A 24,403-nucleotide genomic window follows, 5' to 3' on the forward strand; every position below is an offset into this window, starting at 1 on the left:
GCATTTTATATCCCAGGACTCTCTATGGAAGAGTCCTGACTTGTTTTCTTACTTCCTGAGTGGCACAGAATGGCTCTGTGACCTCTGTTGCCTAAATGATAGGTAGCTTTCAAAACTTCCAGCCTCTCAATTTTTCTCCTTAATAAATAATTGACACTAATTGCTTATAACTGCCATTGTGCTGAAGGAATGCATATGATTTTGCACTGTTGGCTTATGGTGAATGTTGGAGGGAAAGGCCATCTTCTGTCTTTGTCATCCTCTGCCTTTTGGGGAGTTACATTTATCTTGTCTTGTGTTTGCCTATAGCGTCGCTACACCCTTGCTGTCTGTACCTGTCACAGTAAGGCCTGGTAATGCACAGTTTCCTATATCTCCCTGCTGCTGGAGCCCCTGGCATGTCTAGGAAAACAGAAGGGGAGGTTAAAGAACCAAATATTAGCCCTAGCTGGTTTGGCTCATTGGATAGAGCGTTGGCTTTTGGACTGAAGGGTCCCAGGTTCAATTCTAGTCAAGGGCATGTACCTCGGTTGCAGGCTCAATCCCCAGCTCTGATCAATGTTTTCCTCTCTGTCTCTCTCTCTCCCTCTACTCTCTCTAAAAAAAGAAAAAAAAAATCAATGGAAAAATATCCTCTGCTGAGGATTAATAAACAAAAGAAAAGAAGAAGCAAATATTATATTTCTCACCCCCAAAGACTAAAATTATGTCTGAGTTCTTCCCTTTTTCCATTTCCAATCAATGCAACATTGAAGGGTGTTATATAGCTGGTTGTTAAAAATACACTTCACTAAAAACCCTACTAACCAAAAAGGGACATACTTGCTTTTCCTCTAAAAAGCGAAACAACTCAGAAAGCAAAGCATAATGAAGCGTACGTACTCCATTCTCTGTGTTTTCTTCTTAGAAGACCATTGGACTTTGTGTCACTCACTGTTAGAAGTAACAGTTCCTGTCCTTTGCTGGCCCCTTTGGGAGACAGTTACAGCTTTACTCCAGACTTTAAGGCTGGTGTGTACATTTTAATTGAACAGTTATATGTACGTTTAATTTATTGCAGCCTTCTCTTGGAGTCAAGAAGCCTACCAAAGCCATGATCTTTGTGATCTTGAGCCCAGTGGGATCTTACTTTTCGAAGGAAGGCTTAAATCCCGTGTCCCTGTGGGCCAATCCGAAATTTGTAAGAGCCTGGAAAGGTGGGACTGGGGACTGCAAGATGGGAGGGTAAGTAAATCTGTGTTTCTGTCTAAAGGAAAGAGTTCCTCACCATCGAGTTGCCATTTCACCTCTATACCTGTGCATATATGAATATTCCAATCATAATGCTCGTTTTTGTTTTGGGTTTAGTTTTCATGTTTTCACTGATCTCGTTGTTTAAAGTAATAACCTGTCACCCCCTATTGGGAGAAACACTGGATATTATGCATAGCCATGAATTGAAATAAGTAATCAAAAGAGGAATCAAATCAGTGATTTGAATGAACTGCCCTTGGACGCTGGCCCTCTGGCTGCAGGCTGTCGGCTGGCATTAAAGAGTGTCTGGTGCTGGGGCCAAGGCCCTCCGATGGCTCCAAGGGGTCCTGTCTGGGGAAGGTGCCTGCTTCATTGAAGTGCTGTCTTCATTGCTACAGATTGTAGCCATCCATACCTGCTGCCAATTGGCTGAAGGACAGCCCTGCTTTGGCTCTGGCAGGCCAGTCTCATAGGCCATATGTAGCTGGCTGGAAAGAAAAGAGCATTTGAGAAGTGTTAGACAATTTCAGGGGTGGACTTGGCCGTGAATGGGGAATTCCCCTGTGGGCGAGCGAGAATAGCTTCGTTAACCAGCATGGGCTCTTCCTTTATGAATACCAAGTGCTGATGTGGTCACATATCCGGGCAGTAGCAGCCCTGGAAGGTGGCTCAATGGCAGTCTTCTGGGCCCTCGTACAAAATGCAGAGTCAGGAAATCATGGGAGAATCGAATGATGTGCTGCTGGGATGTGAGAGAGACATTGAAGCTGGCTTTGACCCTCGGGTAGTCTTTCTCTATTTCTACACAGAAAAAAAAAGGTTATAAAAGTTTATGACCTGTCATCCCTGCTTGTAGTCTCAGCAACTGCATTCTGTCAATGGATAGAGAAATCCTAGCGCAGTTTGTTAAAATAAGAAGTCCCTTTCTTTTCCTTCTGGTTGAGCGCACTCCTTCCTGAATGTGTCCTAGGCCAGCCAGGCTGAAATTGCTTCTGTTTACTCTCCTGATTTCTAATTTACTCATTGAGATTTCTTCATATGCACTGCACACCATCTATATTACTTTGTTAAAACTTCTCTTAGAGTGCACATTGCAGTAAATCAACAATCTTGATAAAGAGGTAATAATTTAAAATAGTTTATCTTCTTTATATCTTGCTTTCTAGCTCCCCGACCTGCCTAGGGAAAAGATAACATGGGTACATTGGGAAATAGTGGGGTCTGGCTGGTGTGGCTCAGTGGTTGAGCATCGATCTGTGAACCAGGAGGTCACAGTTTGATTTTGGGTCAGGGCACATGTCCAGGTTGCGGGCTTGATCTCTAATAGAGAATTAAGTACCTAGTACCCTGTCTGGCAGGTAGGAGTCTCTCAACAGACAATAGTTGATATTATGAGGCGCTTTCTTGTTCATCACCTTGACTCTATCTTAGGAGCAATAAATTGGATTTTATACAACGGAATTTACTTTTGGAGAGGTGTACTTAATATATCTTTTCTCAGATATTTATTCCATTTAAAATTATATTAAAACATTTCTATGTAGACAGTTTTCCCTTTTTTCCCCCATTTTTCTCTTTCCTCCAAGGAAATGTGTTTCTCTTCTGAATATTAGCAGCATATGGGAATGAACCAAATAAATTTCTATGGTATCACTTACCCTGTGGACATTAATAATATAGCTTACGCCTGAGAGAATTTTGAGGAAAAAATCCACTGATGGAATATGATAATTAAACAAACCAAACAAATAAAACCCCTTTTCCTTTCAATGCCTGAAACAGTCAGCTTTAATTCTCTTTCCTGCCCAAGTAGCTTGATGTTGCTAAGGAATCATAGTTTTAATTCTTCCACAATCTCAAAAGTGTGTGTCTGTTTGTTTTCATATTGTGAAAATTTTGTATATTTTTTAATAGAGTAAAGGGAATTTCTCTTATGAGATAAATCATTTCTCTATTGTCAGATATGAAAAAAATCTCAACAGCTGTGTCTGTGAACTAGAGAAAAGTCAATTATAATAAGTTTTTTTTTATAATTTTATTTTTTCAATATATTTTTATTGATTTCAGAGAGGAAGGGAGAGAGATAGAAACATCAATGATGAGAGAGAATCATTGATCAGCTGCCTCCTGCATGCCCTACTGGGGATCAAACCCTCAATCTGGGCATGTGTCCTGACTAGGAATCGAACCATGACCTCCTGGTCCATAGGTTGATGCTCAACCACTGAGCCCCAGCTAGGCATATCATAGTTATTTTTTAAATGAATTTCACTGGCATATAAGAGGCTTATATAACCTGTTTCTTAGCTCTTATTGTTATCATTTTATTTTTTCTACACAACACTATGCAGTATATAACAAGAGTTTTTATTTGCTGATGAATTGGGTGAGGCAATAATGTGAACTGACTGAAGTTCACATAGAGCCAAATAGTAGAAGTGCAGGAGCTTCCCTTAGCCTGCTGGCCCCAAACCCAAACCCATGCCCTTTCTACTGGACTGCCCCCTAAAGTTGGGTTAATACTCATTATTTAAAAATATTCATAATTTAACTCAGTTATTGCCTATACAACATAAATTCTGAATAAAGATTATCTGACTTTTTATTAAATAAAAGCCTCACATACCAGGATTGTATTGTCTTTAGATTAACCGATAATTTATATCTTATTATCTGTGTTTTGAAGGTCTTTTAATGATTCTTACATTACCTCCATGTGAGTAAACCTCATCATTGCCCAGACTGCTGTAGCCATGAAGTCTAATGCCTATTTCTCATAGCTTTCTAGAATATTTTAGTTATGAGTCAATATTCTTTCAGTTGCAAGTCGGAAAACCAACTCAAGCCATCTTAAGTAGTAAAGGGATTGATTGTAAGTAGGGTGGTAACAGTGGATCTTTTGGGGTCTCAAATTGTTGTTGCCAAGTTTCTTATGCCCCTGCATGGGCCCTACTTCTCACCCCTACCCTCACCCCCACCCCCACTCACCATCTCTTGTCATAGTTTCTGGCTGTGTGTTAGCCTAGCGTCTCCAATTTCAGATGTCTTCCCCTGTGAAGTCTAGTGATCATGAATACAATAGACCCCTGGCGACATCTTAGCAAACTACCTGCCACTACCCTCGAAATGAGAAAATACATCTTTCACATTCCATAGATTAAAATGAACTCAAAGAAGGATTTACATGAGCAGGTTGGTTTACACACCCACCGTTTAATTCAATTGCACGGGGCAAGATGCTGTGACCATTAACCCAGGCAGAATGACTTGGCTACATCGGAAGAGCCACGGAGAATACAAAGGGAAGGGAAGCTGTGCAGATGAGAATGGCAGGTAGCCGCTGTACTATATGGCTCTTGTGTTTAATTGGTACTCTTACTTAGACATCACTATATTTTAATTTTGCCCAGATGTAAAAGTGAACACTTAAAAGGCCTAGGAGTGTGTTTTGTGGAAGATAACATTGATACTTTGCAGTAGTTATTGTATATTTGATCGGTTGCTTGTTTCTGTGTACTTTTGGGGGCTTCATAGTCTAGCAGTGGGTCTAGGACTTATTTCCTAGCCTTGATTGTAATATGGTTGTGCTTTTCAAACTTGTTTGCTAATGTCCTCTGAAAGTCAAGGAAAATGAATTCTACAACTAGGGGCTGAGGGAGGCAAGCAAGCATCACATTTTTTGTTTTAAACATTCATTCATACCTTGTAAATATATGTCATTTAAGTTGAACAAAAAATAAATTTAAAAATATTCCCAAAGTATCTTGTCATTTTAGGAAGATGTCCTATGTTCCTTTGATTTTGAATACCCCAAGATGAAGAGTGCAGATTGGGAAAAATGGGCTTTCAGAATACTTTTTGGTTAAAATCAGGATTTTAAACATCTTGCCCCACATTTGGGGGAAATTCAGACATTTTTTGGATATATTGAAAGGTCCCAGTTAAGAGAGTACAGACTTGGTGTTCTGCTACTTAATTGCTATAGCTTGATACAAGTCACTTCTCTAAGCCTCAGTTTCTCATCTCAATAATGGAAATGATCCTGGGGGCTAATTCAATACTGGTGTGAGGTTTAAATGAAATAATTCATGTAAAATTGCTTGGAAAGTGAAAAAAAAAAATTCAGTAACTTTTAACTGTTATTAACTTGGTTATTTATCTGTGTTCTTCTATCACTACTTTTCAAGTTAGAATTCCACCATTTTGCTTTGTGTGTTTCTTTCTCTTAGATGAGTGCAATTAGATCATTTAGGTTCTAATTTAATGTTATGCTGTTAACTAGAAAGTTAACATATTAAGAACATAATACATTGATTACATGCACATGTGAATTAAAGACTTGAGTATTTTGGTGTGGAAGATGGGTTAAATGTATATTTATAATCAGTATGTTTCCTGTTTCTTAAAAGGAATTATGGCTCCTCTCTTTTTGCCCAATGTGAAGCAGTGGATAATGGGTGTCAGCAGGTTCTGTGGCTCTATGGAGAGGATAATCAGATAACGGAAGTTGGAACTATGAATCTTTTCCTTTACTGGATTAATGAAGATGGAGGTAATCCACTCAGATTTCAGCTCCTTGCCTTTTTTTTTTTCTTCTTTTCCTTCAATCATTTTCAGTGGGATTGGAAAGAAAATAACTAGGACCTTAGAACAAAGAAATAAGTAGCACAATTCCAATGTCTAAGTACATACTGTGCTTTTGCTGTCCAAGTAGATGTGAGTTCAAGTTTACAGAATTTCTAAAGGTTTTGTTTTTTGGCTCTATATGTATGTATTATTAAGATGTCAACTTAAGGAATTTGAATCTCCACAATTTGAAGATTTGCTACCTTATTCCTAACATTTTTCTTATCGGAAATCCCTTGCATTTGGAGTTAGGTCTCAGATCAATTCAATAGTCATACACCGTATAGTATGTATAAAATGCTATAGTAATAAACACAACCTACTGATTTTACTGATATGAAATTTAGTATATTCCCTCGCTATAATTTCAAAAATTGTTGTACTTTATACATATTTTGATAATATATCAAAAGCCTTCCAGGTTTACTCTAGAGCTCACTTTAACTGGAACATAGTAATTTTAAGAACATACTGCTCTATCTTGGAATTGTACTTAGATCCCGGTTCATTCAAGTTTACTAATATTCTAGAGGCCCGGTGCATGAAATTTGTGCATGGGGGGGAGGGGCTCCGCTCAGCCCAGCCTGCACCCTCTCCAATCCAGGACACCTTGGGGCTGTCTGACTGCCAGTTTAGGCTCGATCCCGGGAATTGGGCCTAAACTGGCAATCGGACATGCCTCTCACAATCCTGGACTGCTGGCTCCTAACTCACCTGCCTGCCTGCCTGGTCACCCCTAAATGCCCCTCCTGCTGTCCTGGTCACCCCTAACTGCCCCCCACTGCTGGCCTGGTTGCCCCCAAATGCATCCCCCGCCGGCCTGGTCACCGCTGACTGCCCCCCCTGCTGGCCTGGTCATCCCCAACTGCCCCCCCACTGCTGGCCTGGTTGCCTCTCACAGCCCCCCTGCCGGCCTGGTCACCCTACACAGCCTGCTGTTCAGTTGTTTGGTTGTCCCTCACTAATCCCCCTGCTGGCCTGGCTGTAGGCAGCCATCTTGTGAGAGTATGAGGGTTAATTTGCATATTACCTCTTTATTATATAGTATGTCTACTATAAAAATCAGTACTTCTATACTACCTTTAATATCCTGAATGCTCATTATTTCTCTTTGCTACTTTTTCTTTTTATTTTTTTAAAATTTTTATTTTTTTCATAACGATTTATCCTTTCTATGCCCTCTTCCACCTCCCCTGCAACTTGCTTTTGTTGTTGTTGTTCTTAGTTGTCAGAGACCATAGGAGTTCATTGAAGTTCAATGTCTGTAGTATTGAATTAAATGCCCAATAATGCAGGTGTATGCATTTATTTCTACTAGAATTTTAATAGTCATAAAAATTTTAAGACATTTTTAGGCTTGTTTGCATTCTTAGGGTTTTCATTTCATATTACTGAGTGTAGAAATGTAAAATATTAAGTTTCCAAATACTTAAGAAGTCTCTATTGGTTTTACTTAAAATTTTAAATGAAATGTTTATTTTAAAGTAGCTCTTTTGTCATTTGGCTACAAATAGAGGAACATAGTGACTTGTGGCTGACATTAGAGCTATACACTGATTTGAGCATTAGTGGCAGAGACTAATAAGATTGAGCCTTACATTCCAGTGAGAGGTAGAATAGTAGGTGTGGTGAGGACACTTATCCTGGGATTGGCCATTGGTAATCTTTGGCACATGAAAAGGCAGATACAGATCATGCTCATTCTTCCATCCCTGCTGTTTGTACTTGGCACTATTTAAAAACAAAAATTTTACTGGAATATTTGTGATTTCTAAATTTGAGTTTTTTGCATATGACAAGCTGTGCTTGAAAGATGACAGCCAGTGTTGAACTCTGCACTTAGGAGATAATAGATTGATTCAACTCATTCTTCCCACTGGCCCACTCCCACCATCATCTCCCCAAAAACCCACACAACTCCAAACAAAAACAATTACATCAGTCAGAAGTGTCAACATCATCATTTAAGGATGGGAGATGTCAGGATTTAAGCACAGTCTAAATCAGAGCTACATGATTTAACCAGAAACAGTCCTGGAGAAAAATTATGCCTTATCCAAACCATTGTCATGGACCATTTCCACTATGGCTTTTAAAGGTCAGAATAGAAATGAGTGAATTTGTCTTCTGACTCTTACAAAATATACAAGACCTTAAGAGTTATTATTCAGATTATGGTTGCCTGAGATCACTTTAGTTTTAATGTGAATGTACCCCTTCAGTTTGAGGGTGTTCATCTAACAGATTAAATACAAATTAAAGTAAGGAGAAAGGAAATGGAATAAATGTTTGGGTAGTACTATGAGAAAATGCAGTAGAATACCAGGAATAACCTTTGGACTAAAACTAGAAGAAGACATTGAGGCAACTCCATAGTAACTTTGATTTATACCATGTGGCTTTAAGAAAATATAAAGAGCCCTAGCCAGTTTGGCTCAGTGGATAGAGCATCAGCCCGAGGACTGAAGGGTCCCACATTCGATTCTGTCAAGGGCATGTACCTTGTTGTAGGCTCCATCCTGGCCCTGGTCGGAGTGCGTGCATGAGGCAACCCATCGATGTGTCTTTCTCACATGGATGTTTCTCTCTGTCTCTCCCTCTCCCTTCCATTCTCTAAAAATCAATGGAAAAACATCCTCAGGTGAGTATTAGAAAAAGAAAAAGAAAATATAAAGAATAATAAGTTGGAAATCAGCAAATTTTGATTTTCACAAACGTTACCAACAGCAGGTATATGCAGAGTTCTTTTAGTAATAACCTGCCGCCTGTCGTGAGCACCCACTCTCTCTGCCGCTTTTGAAAGGTCACTAAAGTGGATAATCTGTTCACAGCACCATGCCTTGCATGATGACTGTTTGTGGCACTTGTCCCATAACTCATGTGGATTTTGATTCCAGTAACAGCAATGCTAGTGGTAAGATCACACAGCCTCGATTCTCCTTTTTACTCAGTGCATGAGTAATTTAACACTTACAGTTGCAGAGACTAATACGATTGTTGGAACAATTTTTATCTTCTACTGGACACTGGAGCCACCCTGAGAATTGGACCCAGTTCCCGTGGTTGAGTTCACAGATGGTTTGGGAGAATGATCATGGCAATGAGTGTTGATGCTGCTCAGGCCCTCGGAGCCTTCTTGGACAGCAGGCATTTACACCAACTTTGCTTGGAGCCCTCCTCCCTCCCATGTCTGTTGGCGTGCTCCTATCCCGCCTTCCAGTCTTTGCCCACATATCCCATTCTCAGTAAGGCTTTCCTGAGCACCTTACTAAAAATTGCAAACTCGCCCATCTGGTGTGGTTCAGTGGTTGAGCATCAATCTATGAATTAGGAGGTCACTGTTTGATTCCCAGTCAGGGCACATGCCTGAGTTGCAGGCTCAATCCCTAATAGGGGGTGTGCAGGAGGCAGCCAATCAATGATTCTCTTTCGTCATTGATGGTTCTCTCTCTTTCTCCCCCTCTCCCTCTTTCTCTGAAATCAATAAAAATATACTTAAAAACATTTGCAAACTCCTCTCTCCACTTCCCAGCATTTATCACCTTCCCCTTTTTTTCCTTTCATGGTCTAATACACTATTTAACATAACAATTGTCTGCCTCTGCCTATTAGAAAGTAAGCAGGGAGTTATGTCAATTCTGTTCACTGCTTTATCCTGGGTACAGAGATAAGCCAACTGCATAGGGTGGGCACTCAATACACAGATGCTCGTTATGATGGAGTTGCAGCCTGATAAACCCATCGTTAAATTGAAAATGTCACAAATCGAAATGTATTTAATACACCTGACCTACCAACCATCATGGCTTAGCCTAGCCCAGTGGTCGGCAAACTCATTAGTCAACAGAGCCAAATATCAACAGTACAACAATTGAAATTTCTTTTGAGAGCCAAATTTTTTAAACTTAAACTTCTTCTAACTCCACTTCTTCAAAATAGACTCGCCCAGCCCGTGGTATTTTGTGGAAGAGCCACACTCAAGGGGCCAAAGAGCCGCACGTGGCTCGCTAGCCGCAGTTTGCCGACCACGGGCCTAGCCTACCTTAATTGTGCTTTAAACATAATATCCAAAAACACTGGCAACACAGTACACAGAGTATCTATCAGTTGTTTACCCTCGAGATCGCGAGGCTGACTGGGAGCTGCAATTCGCTGCCACTGCCCAGCATCCATGAGAGCACCGGACTGAACATCTGTAGCCTGGGAGAAGCTCAAAATTCAGAGTTTGGTTTTTCCTGACTAAGTATCACTTTCACACCATCTTAAAAGTGAAAAAATCATGTCAAAGCATTGTTAGGCCAGGCCTGTCTGTATATTTGTTGAATAAATGAATAATTGTGCGGATGATGTTTAGGGCTCTTACGCAAACCCACATTCCTGGTTCCCATTAGTGCTTGACTTTGGGATGTCACAGATAAATCCTGCTGTTGTTGCTTCTAAATCCTTCAGCTTCTAAAAATGACTCCTCTGTCAAAAACAAGCTGCATTTGTAGGCTCTGTTTTCCTCATGTTGGGCCATCTGGAGCTGGTTCTGGCTCTCATAAGCATGTTTGTGGTTGCAGAGGAAAATGAATATTTCTCACCCAAATGTTGTCATGTCATCATCTCTGTCTGGCAACCAGAGAAACAGATGTTCTGTTCCTTGACCTCAGGCTAGTGGTTACAGTTTGGGTGTTAAATATATTTCACAAAACTGCGTTTGCACAGGCGGGGCCGCTGTTTTCATTTAACTTGATGGAATCTTAGAGCTCAGCAAGCTCTAGGAAAAGGTCCAGTTTGGGGGCACTGGAAGTATGTTTGTCTCTATGTGTGGAGTGTGTGCGTATATATACACACACATGTAGATCCATACATTTATGTGTCTAGCTAGCTAGCTATTGCAAAACACAGGTTTATTTTGAGAGCAACATTTCAAAGTAGCCCCAAAGACATTGCCAAAACCAAGTTTCCCTTTTTCCCGAAAGCATCTATGAGATGATTTTTAGACACATTTTTTTTTTTTTAAAAAAATCATACTGCTATATCCTAGCAAAGAGATTATTCATTTATTTTTTTATTCAGAAACACTTATTACATCCATTCTGAGCCAGGCAGAATGCTGAGTTTTGGGGACACAGGAATGAATATAGAGTTTTGGTCTTCCAGACAGCTTGTTTGTTGGGGATGTGTGAGGTACCCACAGTGCGACAGGTGAGCCCAGACCCCAGTATCCTATCAGAAAGGGAAAGACCCCAGTGTTGGGACCCTGAAGGTCTGGTCCTGACTGTCCTCCACTGTCACCAACCTTGCAAGTCACTTATGTTTGTAGGGCCTCAGTTTCTTCTGTAAAGTAAGGATTGCACTAGGTGATTTCCAAAGTCCCTTTAGCTGCATAACATGACTTGGGGAGCTCAAAGTCACCGGTGTGATTTCTGCACAGCCTTTGATACCTAGTGATTCTTTCAAGCATACCTTGTGAATTCCTCTAAAAACGCATGCTGGGCAACATATGATCTGTTACAAGCTTCAACATCTTTATAAAGCAATGATTTAAGGATTGAATTTCTCACAAGATGCAGATCCCTGGGTGCCAGAGGTGGGGAGGAGAAGGGGATGCTGAGTACCAGAGATTTCCTTATGTAAGGGATGTTTGTGGATCATGGGCCACACTGGCTCTTGCAGACGGATAGTCATGCCAGACCGAACGGTGGTTTGGAGTGCCTGGGATCATGCTGAAGTAGACCAGTGTCTCAGCCTTGGCTCTCTATGAGTCACCTGTAGAATTTTGTTTTGTGTTTTGGCTTTATTTTTTTCTTCTTTCTTTTTTGTTAGCCAATACGTGCTTGAGCCCATCCTGAGCCTATTACATTTAAAACTCAGAGGGTGAGGTCAACAATTCTATATATGATGTGGATATTCACTTTACAGTTTGAAAATCACTCTAGAGAGATTTATCAAGGGGTAGTGTGGGAGCAGTGGCTGGCCTGAATAGGCACTCACTCTTCTTGGGGGTGGGCTCCTCCACAGTATTCTTAAAAGGTTTGCTAATGACCAGCGTTCCCAAGTATGATCCTATCTACATTATTCTAATTACTAACCAGCTTTAACCCACTAAATTTTGACTTCACAATGTTCCTCCTAAGGGTAGTCTATAACTCTTGCTGTTTGTTAGTGGAAAATCATCTCATTTTTTACTGGTTAAGGGTACATTGAAGATGAATAGATGAGTGGTATCCCTTCCTTCCTTCCTTCCTTCCTTCCTTCCTTCCTTCCTTCCTTCCTTCCTTCCTTCCTCCCTCCCTTCCTCCCTCCCTCTCTCTCTCTTTCTTACTTACTTTCTTTCTCTTTCTTTTCCCTCCTCCTCCTCCTTCTTCTTCATCTTCATCTTTTTCTTCGAATAGAGATCTACCTGAAGTGTGAATTGAGTTGAGAAATTTGACAATGCAGAACAGTAACATCTTCATGTTTATTACTAGCCAAGTTGCAAGACACAGGTGGTTTTTTTGTTTGTTTGTTTGTTTTTAATGGCTATTAGTATAAGGCATTGCTAATATAGTTAAAGTTTGAAAATATTCCAATTTCTAATTGACAGAAGAAGAACTGGCAACTCCTCCACTAGATGGCATCATTCTTCCGGGAGTGACAAGGCAGAGCATTCTGGACCTGGCACGCAAGTGGGTGGGTTTTTGACACGAACAACTTTTCTCAGCATGAAACAAAAGTAATCAAAATAAGCTCAGCTTTGTGTTGAAATAATATCCTGAAGTTGCAACCAATGTTATCTAATCTTTAATCTTAACTTGAGTGAAAAGAACTCTTCTAGAACTGTCTTGGCAAGACTATCAAATAAGCATTGTTTATAGAGAGGGCAGAGAGAAACCAGTTTGTCAAGTTGTCTTGGTGAAGAAGTATTCTAGTACTAGTCTCAAGCTCTCTGTCAGGTGTCTCCCACCAACTCACCTGGTTTATAATTTGTGTGCTTCTGTTTAGCCAGTCCTTAACTTTTCACGTCCAAGTCTATTGTTTCTACATGGCAATGATTTGTAGTTCTCTCCTTCCTCTGTTTATTCCAGCATAGCCATGCTTATCATAGAAATTAAAGAATTCTACTGGCATAAGTGTTTACTAACATAACATGATTAGTTTGGCTGCCTTTGCCTTTCCCCGCTTCCTGCATGCTCCCTGTCCTTCCAAATTCCCATACATGCTTATTTTAAAATCAAAACACTCAAGCAAGTGTAAAATTATTTTCAGTAGACTTTCTGACTCATGTGACGCAGGCAAGCATGCTAAACTATTTAGTATTGGAAATGACATTATAACATACTTAAGGTGAATGTTGAATGAGTTGGTTATCTGGCAAAGGTTTTTGGATGGAACTTTTGACCCATGTGTTTAACTGATGTCCAAGGGACATGAAAAGGCTGTGAGCATTCTGTGGTCAAACAGTACTAAAGTACTAATAAGGCAAACGTTTAGAAACACACATTATCTAGGAGAGTACTAGTACATTTCCTCTGGAAAAAGACTTTGGAAATAGAGGAAATGGGCCTTGTCTACTTTGGGGTTTTGTAGAATTATTTATAGCACAGCTGCCACATGCTGGCTGGCACATTGGGCATGGCATTTACAAACTGTTTGTATAATTTCAAACAGCTTGCCCTGTCCTAAATATGTTTGCAGTTGCAAAGATGTATTTTCAAAGCTCAGTAATTTTTGTTTTATTAGAGAAAAAATTCAACCATGTACAGAAGGGTTGATGACAAGTTGTAAGTGGAAATGCTTTCCCACACTAATGATTTGCTAGCATGAAAATAGGTTATTATGGAGGAAGTTTTTTCTTGACTCCTTAGCTGTAATTTATTTTAAAAGCTATTCTAAAACAGTGAGACCTAAATGCCAAGAGCTATGTGGGGGGTTACCATTACTTGCCAGACAGGGGAAATTGTCCAAAGATAAGTAAGGGTGAGCAGAGTAAAAACAATTCTGTTTATTTACAAGATTTTTTTTTTCCTTTTCCAGAACACAGAGCTCAGCTTGTTTTCAGTTAACTTGGCTGATTTTCTGGAATTTATTTACCTTTGAACAACATAATTGCAATTACAGACTGAGATAAATTGAAACTTGCAAAAAGCCATATTTCTATCACAGGCATATTTTCCTACCCTTCCAAATATATGCTTACAGTATGATGCATTCTTCTAATGTTTTTAATCTTGCCAAGAGCTGTGATTTCCATTTTTATCTATTGTAGATTTGCAGGTTTTAAAAAATACTCTCATTTTATTTAAAAAAATCTATCCATTTTTTGTTGTCCTTAATTCAAATAGCTTGTTCACAAACTTAGAGCTTTAACCACTAACATAAAAGACTGAGAATTAAACAGATGAAAGAATGTGTACTAAATAGATAGTTTAACCAGATAGCTTTTAAAAAAATCAGAATATGTTTGTTTTTATTTCCTATCCTGGAGCAAATAAAATGTTCCAATAGTTCAGCAGAAGTCTATGAGGTTATATCCATAATTCTGTGATGAAAATCTAATATGATTCTAAGAGTAAGGGAGAGGATTACTGCGGTAAAGTCAACTGAATCAGTGAGTTTAATTTAGGAAGAAAAAAATATGCAATGCAATTTCTCAAATAAAGTCCAAATATACTTTCACTGTTTTAAAGTAATGAAATCTTCCAGATGTTTAAACTCAGTCTATGTTTTTATTCCATAAAAGACACAATAGAAAAAGGACCAAATTTGGAGAAAGTTGGATTAAACCTGAATTCAGGTCCACTTTCTGCCATTTACTATCTGTGTGGCCTTAGGGGGGAGTCACTCAACTTCCTTGAACCTTTATTTCTTCATCTATAAAACGGGGATGATAATACCCACCTTAAAAATCAGAGAAGTTGGCATGCAATGGATGCTCAATAAATGGTAGCTATAATTATTAATGTTATGATAATGTATTCTCTTTTATGGTAAATAGCACTTAAAACACTGTCAGCTTAGAGTACACATTAAGTAGCATCAGTGTACGTCAACCTGTTTGGCTTTAGCCATGACAACAAATAAAAGGCCCAAAAAAGAGCACACATGTCTTAAAAATATGCCATGCATTTTATGCTGATAATTTTATATTTTATATTCTGATCCTCTCATTTAGAGAGCCTGTGACCTTGGAGTAGGTGGCTTAACATCTCACTGTGTTTTACCAGTAAGATGGTGTTGCTTTCTACAGCTTTCCCCTCTAAGAATGTAAAATAGAAAGGTAGTACTACAGGGTATTTTTCCCCCATGCCTTTTCCTTAAAAATATGTATCACTTTTTTTTTATATATATTGCAAACAGGGTGAATTTAAGGTGTCGGAGAGATACCTCACCATGGGTGACTTGACAATAGCCTTGGAGCAGAACCGAGTGAAGGAGATGTTTGGCTCTGGCACCGCCTGCATTATTTGCCCAGTTTCTGATATCCTGTACAAGGGTGAGGTAAGACAGCCTGCCATTTCTAAGCATTTGTCTATAATTTAATTTTTTAATGTCTGAACAAATTACTAGTTGGACCCAGAATGCAAAGGATTTTTTTTTTTTTTTTTTTTTTTTGGTAGCTTGGCATTTCATTAACTGGGGCAGATTGTCCTCATGAACCTGTATTATTAGCAAATTACTTACTCTTGAAGCATAGTAACCTCCATCTTGTATAAAAAACTGCTGTTTGAAACTCTCTGCAATTGTTAGATAGTCCTTAGTCTTATAAACTCTGTCATTGTAAATTCTGTCACTTTAAGACAGTCTCTTATTCTATAAAATGACTTTGTTTTTAGTTCAAATAATAGAAAAAGATAAACTTAACTGTCCTTGCAAGCTAGCCATCCAATGTAATAGACTAATATAGACTAACTAGAGGCCTGGTGCACGAAATTCGTGCACACGGGGGGGGGGGGGGGTGTGTCCCTCAGCCCAGCCTGCACCCTCTCCAATCTGGGACCCCTCGAGGGATGTCCAACTGCCCGTTTAGGCCCGATCCTGGTAGGACCTAAACGGGCAGTCAGACATCCCTCTCACAATCCAGGACTGCTGGCTCCCAACTGCTCGCCTGCCTGCCTTCCTAATTGCCTCTAACTGCTTCTGCCTGCCAGCCTGATCACCCCTAACCACTCCCCTGCCAGCCTGATTGATGCCTAACTGCTCCCCTGCCAGCCTGTTGGCCCCCTAACTGCCTTCCCCTGCAGGCCTGGGTCCCCCCCAACTGCCCTTCCCTGCAGGCCCGGTCGCCCCCAACTTCCCTCCTCTGCCAGCCTGGTCACCCCTAACTGCCCTCACCTGCTAGCCTGATCACCCACAACTGCCCTCCCTTGCAGGCCTGGTCCCTCCCAACTTGTGGTGGCCATCTTGTGGTGGCCATCTTGTATCCACATGGGGGAGCCATCTTTGACCACATGGGGGTAGCCATCTTGTGTGTTGTAGTGATGGTCAATTTGCATGTTACTCCTTTATTAGATAGGATAGAGGCTTGGTGCACGGGTGGGGGCCAGCTGGTTTGCCCTGAAGGATGTCCCGGATCAGGGTGGGGGTTCCCGTGGGGCAGCCTGGGCGAGGGGCCTGTGGTGGTTTGCAGGCCGGCCATGCCCCCCATTGACCCAAGCAGAGGCCCTGGTATCTGGGATTTGTTTATCTTCTATAATTGAAACTTTGTAAGCCTTGAACGGAGCCAAGCCTCCTGGCCACAGCCATTTTTGTTGGGATTTATTATCTTCTATAATTGAAACTTTGGAGCCTTGAGCGGAGGCCAAGGCAGGCCAGGGCTGCGGAAGCTTGGCTTCCTCCATCGCCGGGGGCAACTCAAGCCTCCTGCTCTCTCCAGCTCCGTGGCTGCCACCATTTTTGTTGGGATTTATTTATCTCCTATAATTGAGACTTTGTAGCCTTGAGTGGAGTCCAGGGCCGGACAGGGTGTGCGGAAAGCTTGGCTTCCTCCATTGCCGGGGAAACCCAAGCCTCCTGCTCGCTCTGTGGCTGCAGCCATCTTGGTTGGGTTAATTTGCATACTCACTCCTGATTGGCTGGTGGGCGTGGCTTGTGGGTGTAGCGGAGGTATGGTCAGTTTGCATATTACTTTTTTATTAGATAGGATGCTGATAACAATTCCCATATTCTTATGCCAAGTACTAACTCATTATGTATTCAAGGTTACAACTGTCTGTAACAATAACTCACACAGAGTTCTTTGTAATATCTGTAAACAAAGAGGCTCGAAAAGTATAAGGCATCTTGTATCTCACCTGCTGATTTATGATACAACACTCTTATCTTCTCGGTGAGTTTGTGTAAGCTCCAACAAGATGGGAGGTCAGTTTTGTCCTTGGACAAGGATATCTGCCTTTTGTCAATTTCGGGTTTTGAGATGTGTCACTAGACTTCCACTCATTACTTTCTACTGGCTTTGTACAGAAGGTTCTACAAGTAGTTTGATTTCAATTTCTGGTTGCCAAAAGTAGTCCCATCTCCTGGAGTAGGAATGGCAAATAGTTATGGGAAATTCATTTGAATGATCAATTCCTACATTTATTACCCTTAATATTATTGATGTTGTTTTTATTTAGACCATTTTATAACAATTTTTTTTTATTTGGCAAACCTGGTACACTTACTAAAATCTTCCAGAAAAAAATTCAACCATTTAGTTGGAAGACATTTTCTCCCCCCAGTAAACCAGTCTGATTTTATATGTTCTGTATTTCCATTTTTTGGTTAGTTTTTCTGCTTTCCCCTTTATAACAAAGATCCAATACTTATGATTAACATCAACAGCTAACTTTGTAACTTAAAGTCATTTGAGTATTATTCTTAAAATGTCAGATGGCTTAAATCACTTATATTAAATATAAATTCTAGAAATTTAATATTCAACACCATAATATTTTTTTCTCAGCTGGAAGATTTATTTTTTCTCTGTTGATTTTAATGGTGGCTGCTTCATTGCTTGAGAATTTTAAACTTGCTTTTAGGGAATGGCTCCTGACCTAATTCCATCTACAGACTTTCAAGAGAGAAGAATGACTCTATTATCATTCAATGCTTGTACTGATTATAAAGCTACTGTTTCATATTTTATTATGGTAGTATCTAGACATTGGTTACTTTTTTAATGAACTGTGGTTGTCATTAGGCCAGATATCTTTAAGTCCAATTATTATTTCACCTATAAAAATAAGAAGTTTATAAAATTTAACATGTTTTTAATGGTCTTGTGTTAGAGGGCATTTGGAGCCAAAAGGCACATCTAATTATCCTATTATCCTAAAGGGCATAATAAGAAAGGTGAGAACATGGACTATATACTAAAATCAGACTATCATGCCTGCAAGCCAGCGAGGCATGAATGGACATGACTGAAATATAAATTAGGGTCATTAAATCTTTTCAGCCCTGAATTTAACCATGCGATCCAAGATTATGGAGGTTGTGGCCCCTGGAAGTTTGGCTTGTAACAGATATAGGTTTAGAAGCCCCTTTTGCGAAGGCATAGACTTGCTTTAATTTATGTCCCCAAATGATTTACTATAATGCAAAATATCTTTGAGTTCTTATTTCTTGCTGAGAGGGTTAGATATGGAAGCCAATCATTTATCTTTGTTGATTTGAGGAATGCTGGAAGAGGTAGGGTTCTCTTAAGTTTAGCCACTGTTTTAGCCACCCATAGCTTCTCATTAGTTTCTCAAGTTATCATGAAGACTGGCATATAAACAAGTTGTGCCCTAAAATCAGTTGGTAGGCAATGGACAACCTATCATTGGCTAATTACTTTTTATTCCAATTTAGAATAGAAAATAGGCTTTGGAGCTAAAATAATCTATCTATATAAAAGCCTAAGCAACCATTGCAACCGAACAGACGACCGAACAGGCTGCGTGGGGCAACCCGGCCAGCAGGGGGGTTAGTGAGGGGCAACCAAACAACTGAGCAGCAGGCTGTGTAGGGCGACCAGGTCAGTGGGGGGGCAGTTGGGGGTGACCAGGCTGGCAGGGGGGTCAGTAAGGGGTGACTAGGCTGGCGGGGGGCAGTTAGGGGCAACCAGGCCAGTGGGGGGGGCAGTTAGGGGTGACCAAGCCAGTGGGGGGGGGGGGGCAGTTGGGGGAGACTAGGCTGGCAGGGGTGGCAGCTGAGGGTGACCAGGCAAGCTGTGGGGGCAGTTAGGGGCAATCAGGCAGGCAGACAGGTGAGCAGTTAGAAGCCAGTGGTCCCAGATTGTGAGAGAGATGTCCGACTGCCCCGAGGGGTCCTGGATTGGAGAGGGTGCAGGTTGGGCTGAGGGGACGCCCCCGCCCCCATGCACAAATTTCATGCACTGGGCCTCTAGTCAGATTATAATAGAGCCATTTCTTCTTTCCAGGAGGTGCCTTCATACAGTGGCATCACTGAGTGTCTTACTTGTGGCGCAGTATACATGAATATCCTCATTATCTCATATCTGATTTTCTTTATAGACCCTACACATTCCATCTGTGGAGAATGGGACTAAGCTTGCAACACGGATATTGGACAAATTGACTGATATTCAGGTAAGGTGTTTTTTGTCATCTTATTTTAATCAGCACTTAGAACCAAATCATATTTCAATGGCAAGAAGAGAGTAAATGCCATTTGGGGTCAACAAATTAAGTTTAAGGAAGATGTTCCTGATAGTATGTATGGGCATAAGCAATACAGAAATGGAAAAGAAAAGACATATTTTTAAAAAAAAAGAAAGAAAGAAAATAATTGTTAGGGAATCTAAATTACTTAACATTAGAAAAAATAGAGAGAGAGCCCTGGCCAGGTAGCTTAATTGGTTGCAGCATTGTCCTGATGCACCAGAATTGCACCAAGATTGTCCAGTGTTGGGGGTTTGATTCCCAGTCTTGGCACATGCAAGGGGCAACCAATGGAGGCATGGGTAGGTGGAACAGCAAAATCGATGTTTCTCTTTGTCTCTCTCTCTATAAAAAATTTAATTAAAAAATTAAAATATATATATAAATTTTGATAAATCTCATTAAAATGTATAATACTTTTATAAGTATTGAAAGTAGAAGAAAGCACAGAAGAAAATTAATATCATCTGTGACTCCAACACTGAGTTATAACTACTATTAATTTTTAATATTTTGTAAGCATTTATATATTTTTAGAGAAATTTGTTTTCTAACAAAATGGAATTATACATAATTTTTATCTGCTTTCTTCATTTAATAAGTCATTTGCTTTTTCAAAATAATTTTAATTCCATACATGAAGTTAAATTGAATTCTATTATGCCTATGTACCGTAAGTTTTAAAGAAACCTATTGTACATTGATTTTGTTAGTGCTTCTTTTACTATTATAAACAGTACATTTTTTATTATTTCCTTGGATAAATTCCTGGAATTGTAATTGTTGGGTCAAAGGGTATGCACACCTATTTTTTTTTATAGGCTACCTTTGTTTCGCCTTTTTTATTTTATTTTATTGAAGCAGCAATTCAACATCTCACAAGATACTTAAGCATCTTTCTAGGCAGGCATATCAAATACCAGGAAATACAAGACTGTTCTATAATTTGTAAATACTTCAAAAATTATTTGAAGATTTTGTTGAGCCCATGATCACCAGTCGGTGAAAATAACCAAGGGGAACTGAGATACTGAAACATAAAATGAAGTTTGATAGTTTGGGTGACATCAGGTGGTGCTGGGTCTTAAAACTAAGCAGAGATTCAGTTGGTTGGGAAAGCAACAGATCCTACAGAGCAATTGAGGTCCTCGGATAGTGATAAAAATGGTATTTTTGAATACTTAGCAACTTTTATGTAAAATTCATAGTATTTATAAAAGGAAAGAATAATAGTGTTTTTTAATCAATGAGCTATATTCCACCCTTTAACAATCATTTTCTATAGGAATTTTCTGCAAATCAAATAAAGGAATATCTTAATTTTGAAGACATAAAATCTATTCAGAGTTGTTTTCTACATTTGGACATAGAAACAATTAGAAGTAATTTGAAGAAATATAATGAAACTTTCTTTATGGGTGTTTCAGGTGTTTATATTTTGGTGTCCCCCCCAAATATATGCACACTTTAACAGCTGATAGCTCAATTTTGAAAATAAAATGTATTTTAATAAACACTGCTTTTATACTTACTCAACGTATATGTATACCTTTTTGGGAGGACACACTATATTTTTTAGAGTTGTCTGAGTAAATCTGATGGAAGTAATTTTATTAGAGATTTGCTCAAATAAAAAATATAAACACAACTAAAATATATAATTTGCTAGATTATAAAAACCTTTATCCAAAACAGAAGTTGAGAAATTTTTAAGAGGGGAGGAAGTGCATTATAGTGATAAGAAACAAAAACTAATTTGGAAAACTTTCTTGAACAAATTGTACAGAAAGAATGTTATATTTTATAGCAGTTAATACACAATGAGATATCAGTGTTACCTCTTGGAGATTATATGACATAAGAAATTTTGAACTGACTTGATTTGGTTATAAAGGATGGAAAGAAAAAGTAGTCAATTAGGCTGAGGGAAAAATCAGGTTAAATTTGAATTGAAAGAAAGTTCTAAGTAGAAGTGTTCAACAAATATAATCATGAAGATTTGGCTAAGGAGGGCAAAGAGCAGAAATGTGTATCATCATTGAGATGGTCAAAAAGTAATGCATCAGAGCCCTAAAGTATGAGTAAAAGAGAAACCCAAAGACATAATTTTGGGACAAGATGGGAAGCCATTGCAAAAATTCTTAGAAAGAGCATTTTTTAGAGTAAAATTATGGACTCCAAGAAGGAGTTACAAACGTGATTTTTTTAATTAATTAATTCATTCATTCAACAAATACATGTATTAAGCACAAACAGGGTGTTCAAGTGATAGTGATAGTAGTTTAAAAAAGGGACAAATAATTATGCAGTCACAGCACACTGATATAGAAGAACAAAATTAATATTCAATTTTCATGCAACACCATGTAAAAAGGTTTAAAAATAGATAAATATAAAGAGCAGAGAAGAAACGTATTTTCTTTTTACCTCTATTTTCTCTATATACTTTGGTGTCTGTGTCTAAGAAGAAGTTAATAATTTCGCTTTTTGCCCTACGTAGTAATGGATAATGGATAATGGTAGTAACACTAAAAACTAATGATACATTCAGAGCTCAGACTGAACAAAGAAACAAAAGGAGACAGAGAACACATGAGATAATACAAATGATTCGGAATTCAATCACAAACCAAAAGCACCAACACTGCACCAAACTGTTAAGTAACAAAGGGCCATCATGCGATATCTGAGACTGCATCTTTCCTCTTCAAATATTTTGTTTGTGGACACAAACCCAAAATTTCCCAATTATTCTTTCAAGATGGCAAATTAGTGCTGTCAGCCCAGCTACTAGGTTGTCTATTTCTCTCCAAAAGAAATAATTTAAGTAACTATTGAGGAAAAAGCATAGAATTGAATCACGTTTCACATTTGACCTCTTTGACATTACATGGAAACATGGGCATTAGCTACGAAAGGCTCCGATAAACTGAAGGAGAGTAGCACCAGCCAAAAAAACCCCTTCAGATTCTTTCCAAGTCAATTGGAGGTGGAGTGGGGTGGGAATTCCTTCTTAACTACAGATCTGATTGTCGTTTAACCTGTGTACTTTTTTATATGAGTAAGAATCTCTGAAGCTAAATATTCATCCCATTTGGCTAATCATTCAGAGAGTTTCCTGGGTCTTAGCTCACACTACCAATACCTCTTTAGAGGGGAACATTTCAAATGGCATTTTCTTTTTTCTTGTTTTCTATTTTTCTCTTTTTAAACAACAAAGAAAAACACTTCTGTGTTCACACTTAACCAAACTTAAACTTGGTCAACATTCTCCATGTTGCCCATGATCCCTTTCCCTCCCATTACTCTTGGCTACTCCAGTTACTCACCATCCTATTCACCTGCTCTGACCATTTGGGGTCTTCTCTGTTTTCCAATATGCTCTGCTGTCTGCTGCTTCCTCCTGCCTCTTACCTTCTCCAATGTGCCCACTTGGTAAGGTATTGGTTGTCCTTAAGACACATGTTCTTTAGGAAGCTTTGAAATCTCTCCTGAACAATGTCTCTTTCCTTCAGTACAAACATACATTCACCCACTTCAATGCTGCTTCTTTCTCCAGCTTCCATATTACCTATGATTATCACATTATGGCCTTTAAATTATGAGCTGGGCTTGTTTGAATGTAGGGATTAATTCTCTTTTTGTAACTCCAGTCATCAGCACAAAGTTTGGGCCATAGTAAGAATGTTTCCTGATTAAATGAATCAAGAGATAAATGGTGAGGAATAGACCAAGCACATACCAAAGAGCAAAAACAGGTTGCTTTTGTATATTAACACATCCTGAGAGGAGGTGAGAGAGGTCTTGAATAATGTCAAATTATTCTTCAAAAAAATTTCAGAGAATCTGGTTTAGAATTTTGCAAAATGACATACATATCAAGACTAGTGTTGGAATTAGCTAGAAGCTGGAACTCAGGTCTTAACTATGAGGGGTGGTAGCATGCCTGAGTAACTAGCAGTGCTGCTTCTGAGGTTTCCGGAGGTAGGAAGTAGTGAGTGCAAAGACCAAGAGGTGGATGTCCTAAGTAGTTCAGAAAAACACAATGTAATGTACAGATGATGTAACATAGAAATGTGCACTTGAAACCTATGTCACCCCGATAAATTGAATTTGAAAAATAGATAAATTAACTTCAAGATGGTCTGTTTAGCCCTGACCAGGTGGCTCAGGTGATTGGAGCATTGTCCCGTACATCAACAGGTTGTGGGTTTGATTATCAGTCAGGGCACAACATACCTGGGTTTTGGGAGGCAACTGATTGATGTTTCTCTCTCATATCAAAGTTTCTCTCTTTCTCTCTCTCTCCCTTCCCCTCTTTCTAAAAATCAACAACAAAACAAACATAGCCTCAGGTGAGGATTAATAAAAAAAGATAGTCTGTTTAAAAAATTAAAAGGAAAAGCTTGACAGAATTAAATATATTTTCTCACTAGAAGCTACAGAAAGACCCTTTGTGGTTATGGAATTTTTCTTGTTTTCAGTGGAACAGCTTGATGCGGTTCAGTTTTCAGTAAGAAGGTAGAGCTCCACCCCTTTTCCCTGCAGATGTCCTGAGCTGTCCTTCAGAGTGTGTTCATTCTAAGTGAACATTTCCAGGTTGCTTTAATGATGCAGCCCTGTGACCAGCTTCTCAGCCTCTCCTTGTTTCATAATGCACACTTCTCCGCATGCTATGGCATTACAGAACTTTGCAAGGCCATTGAGTAGGATTTGAAGAAGAATGACAGATTATTACCTGGTAGGCAGCACTTATTATATTTTTATGGCATTGTAGAAAGTAAGTACATGGTATACAGGTTATCCTTTTATGTTGCTAAGAATTAAGAATTTTTCTGCTGAATATAAATAAATTTTAGCAAGGGCCCTGTAAAATTATTTGCCATCATACATTAATTATGAAGTAATGAACTTGACATTAGTCATGTTTTGGT

The 24,403-nt window shown here is 39.2% G+C and overlaps 1 protein-coding gene across 3 annotated transcripts in view; it reads left to right on the top strand.

Annotated features, from left to right (window-relative positions):
- Positions 1 to 24,403, top strand: part of BCAT1 (branched chain amino acid transaminase 1) — a 97,288-nt gene that overhangs the window by 69,011 nt on the left and 3,874 nt on the right. For all 3 annotated transcript variants that reach the window (XM_080662070.1, XM_080662069.1, XM_080662071.1), the window contains exons 6-10: positions 1,061 to 1,224; positions 5,643 to 5,785; positions 12,431 to 12,516; positions 15,184 to 15,324; positions 19,323 to 19,397. In XM_080662070.1, the coding sequence (XP_080518196.1) occupies positions 1,061 to 1,224; positions 5,643 to 5,785; positions 12,431 to 12,516; positions 15,184 to 15,324; positions 19,323 to 19,397 (609 nt within the window). The remainder of the gene's footprint in view (positions 1 to 1,060; positions 1,225 to 5,642; positions 5,786 to 12,430; positions 12,517 to 15,183; positions 15,325 to 19,322; positions 19,398 to 24,403) is intronic.

The sequence above is a fragment of the Plecotus auritus genome (assembly GCF_963455305.1).
Source record: "Plecotus auritus genome assembly, chromosome: 3".
In the NCBI taxonomy this organism is placed as follows: Eukaryota; Metazoa; Chordata; class Mammalia; order Chiroptera; family Vespertilionidae; genus Plecotus; species Plecotus auritus.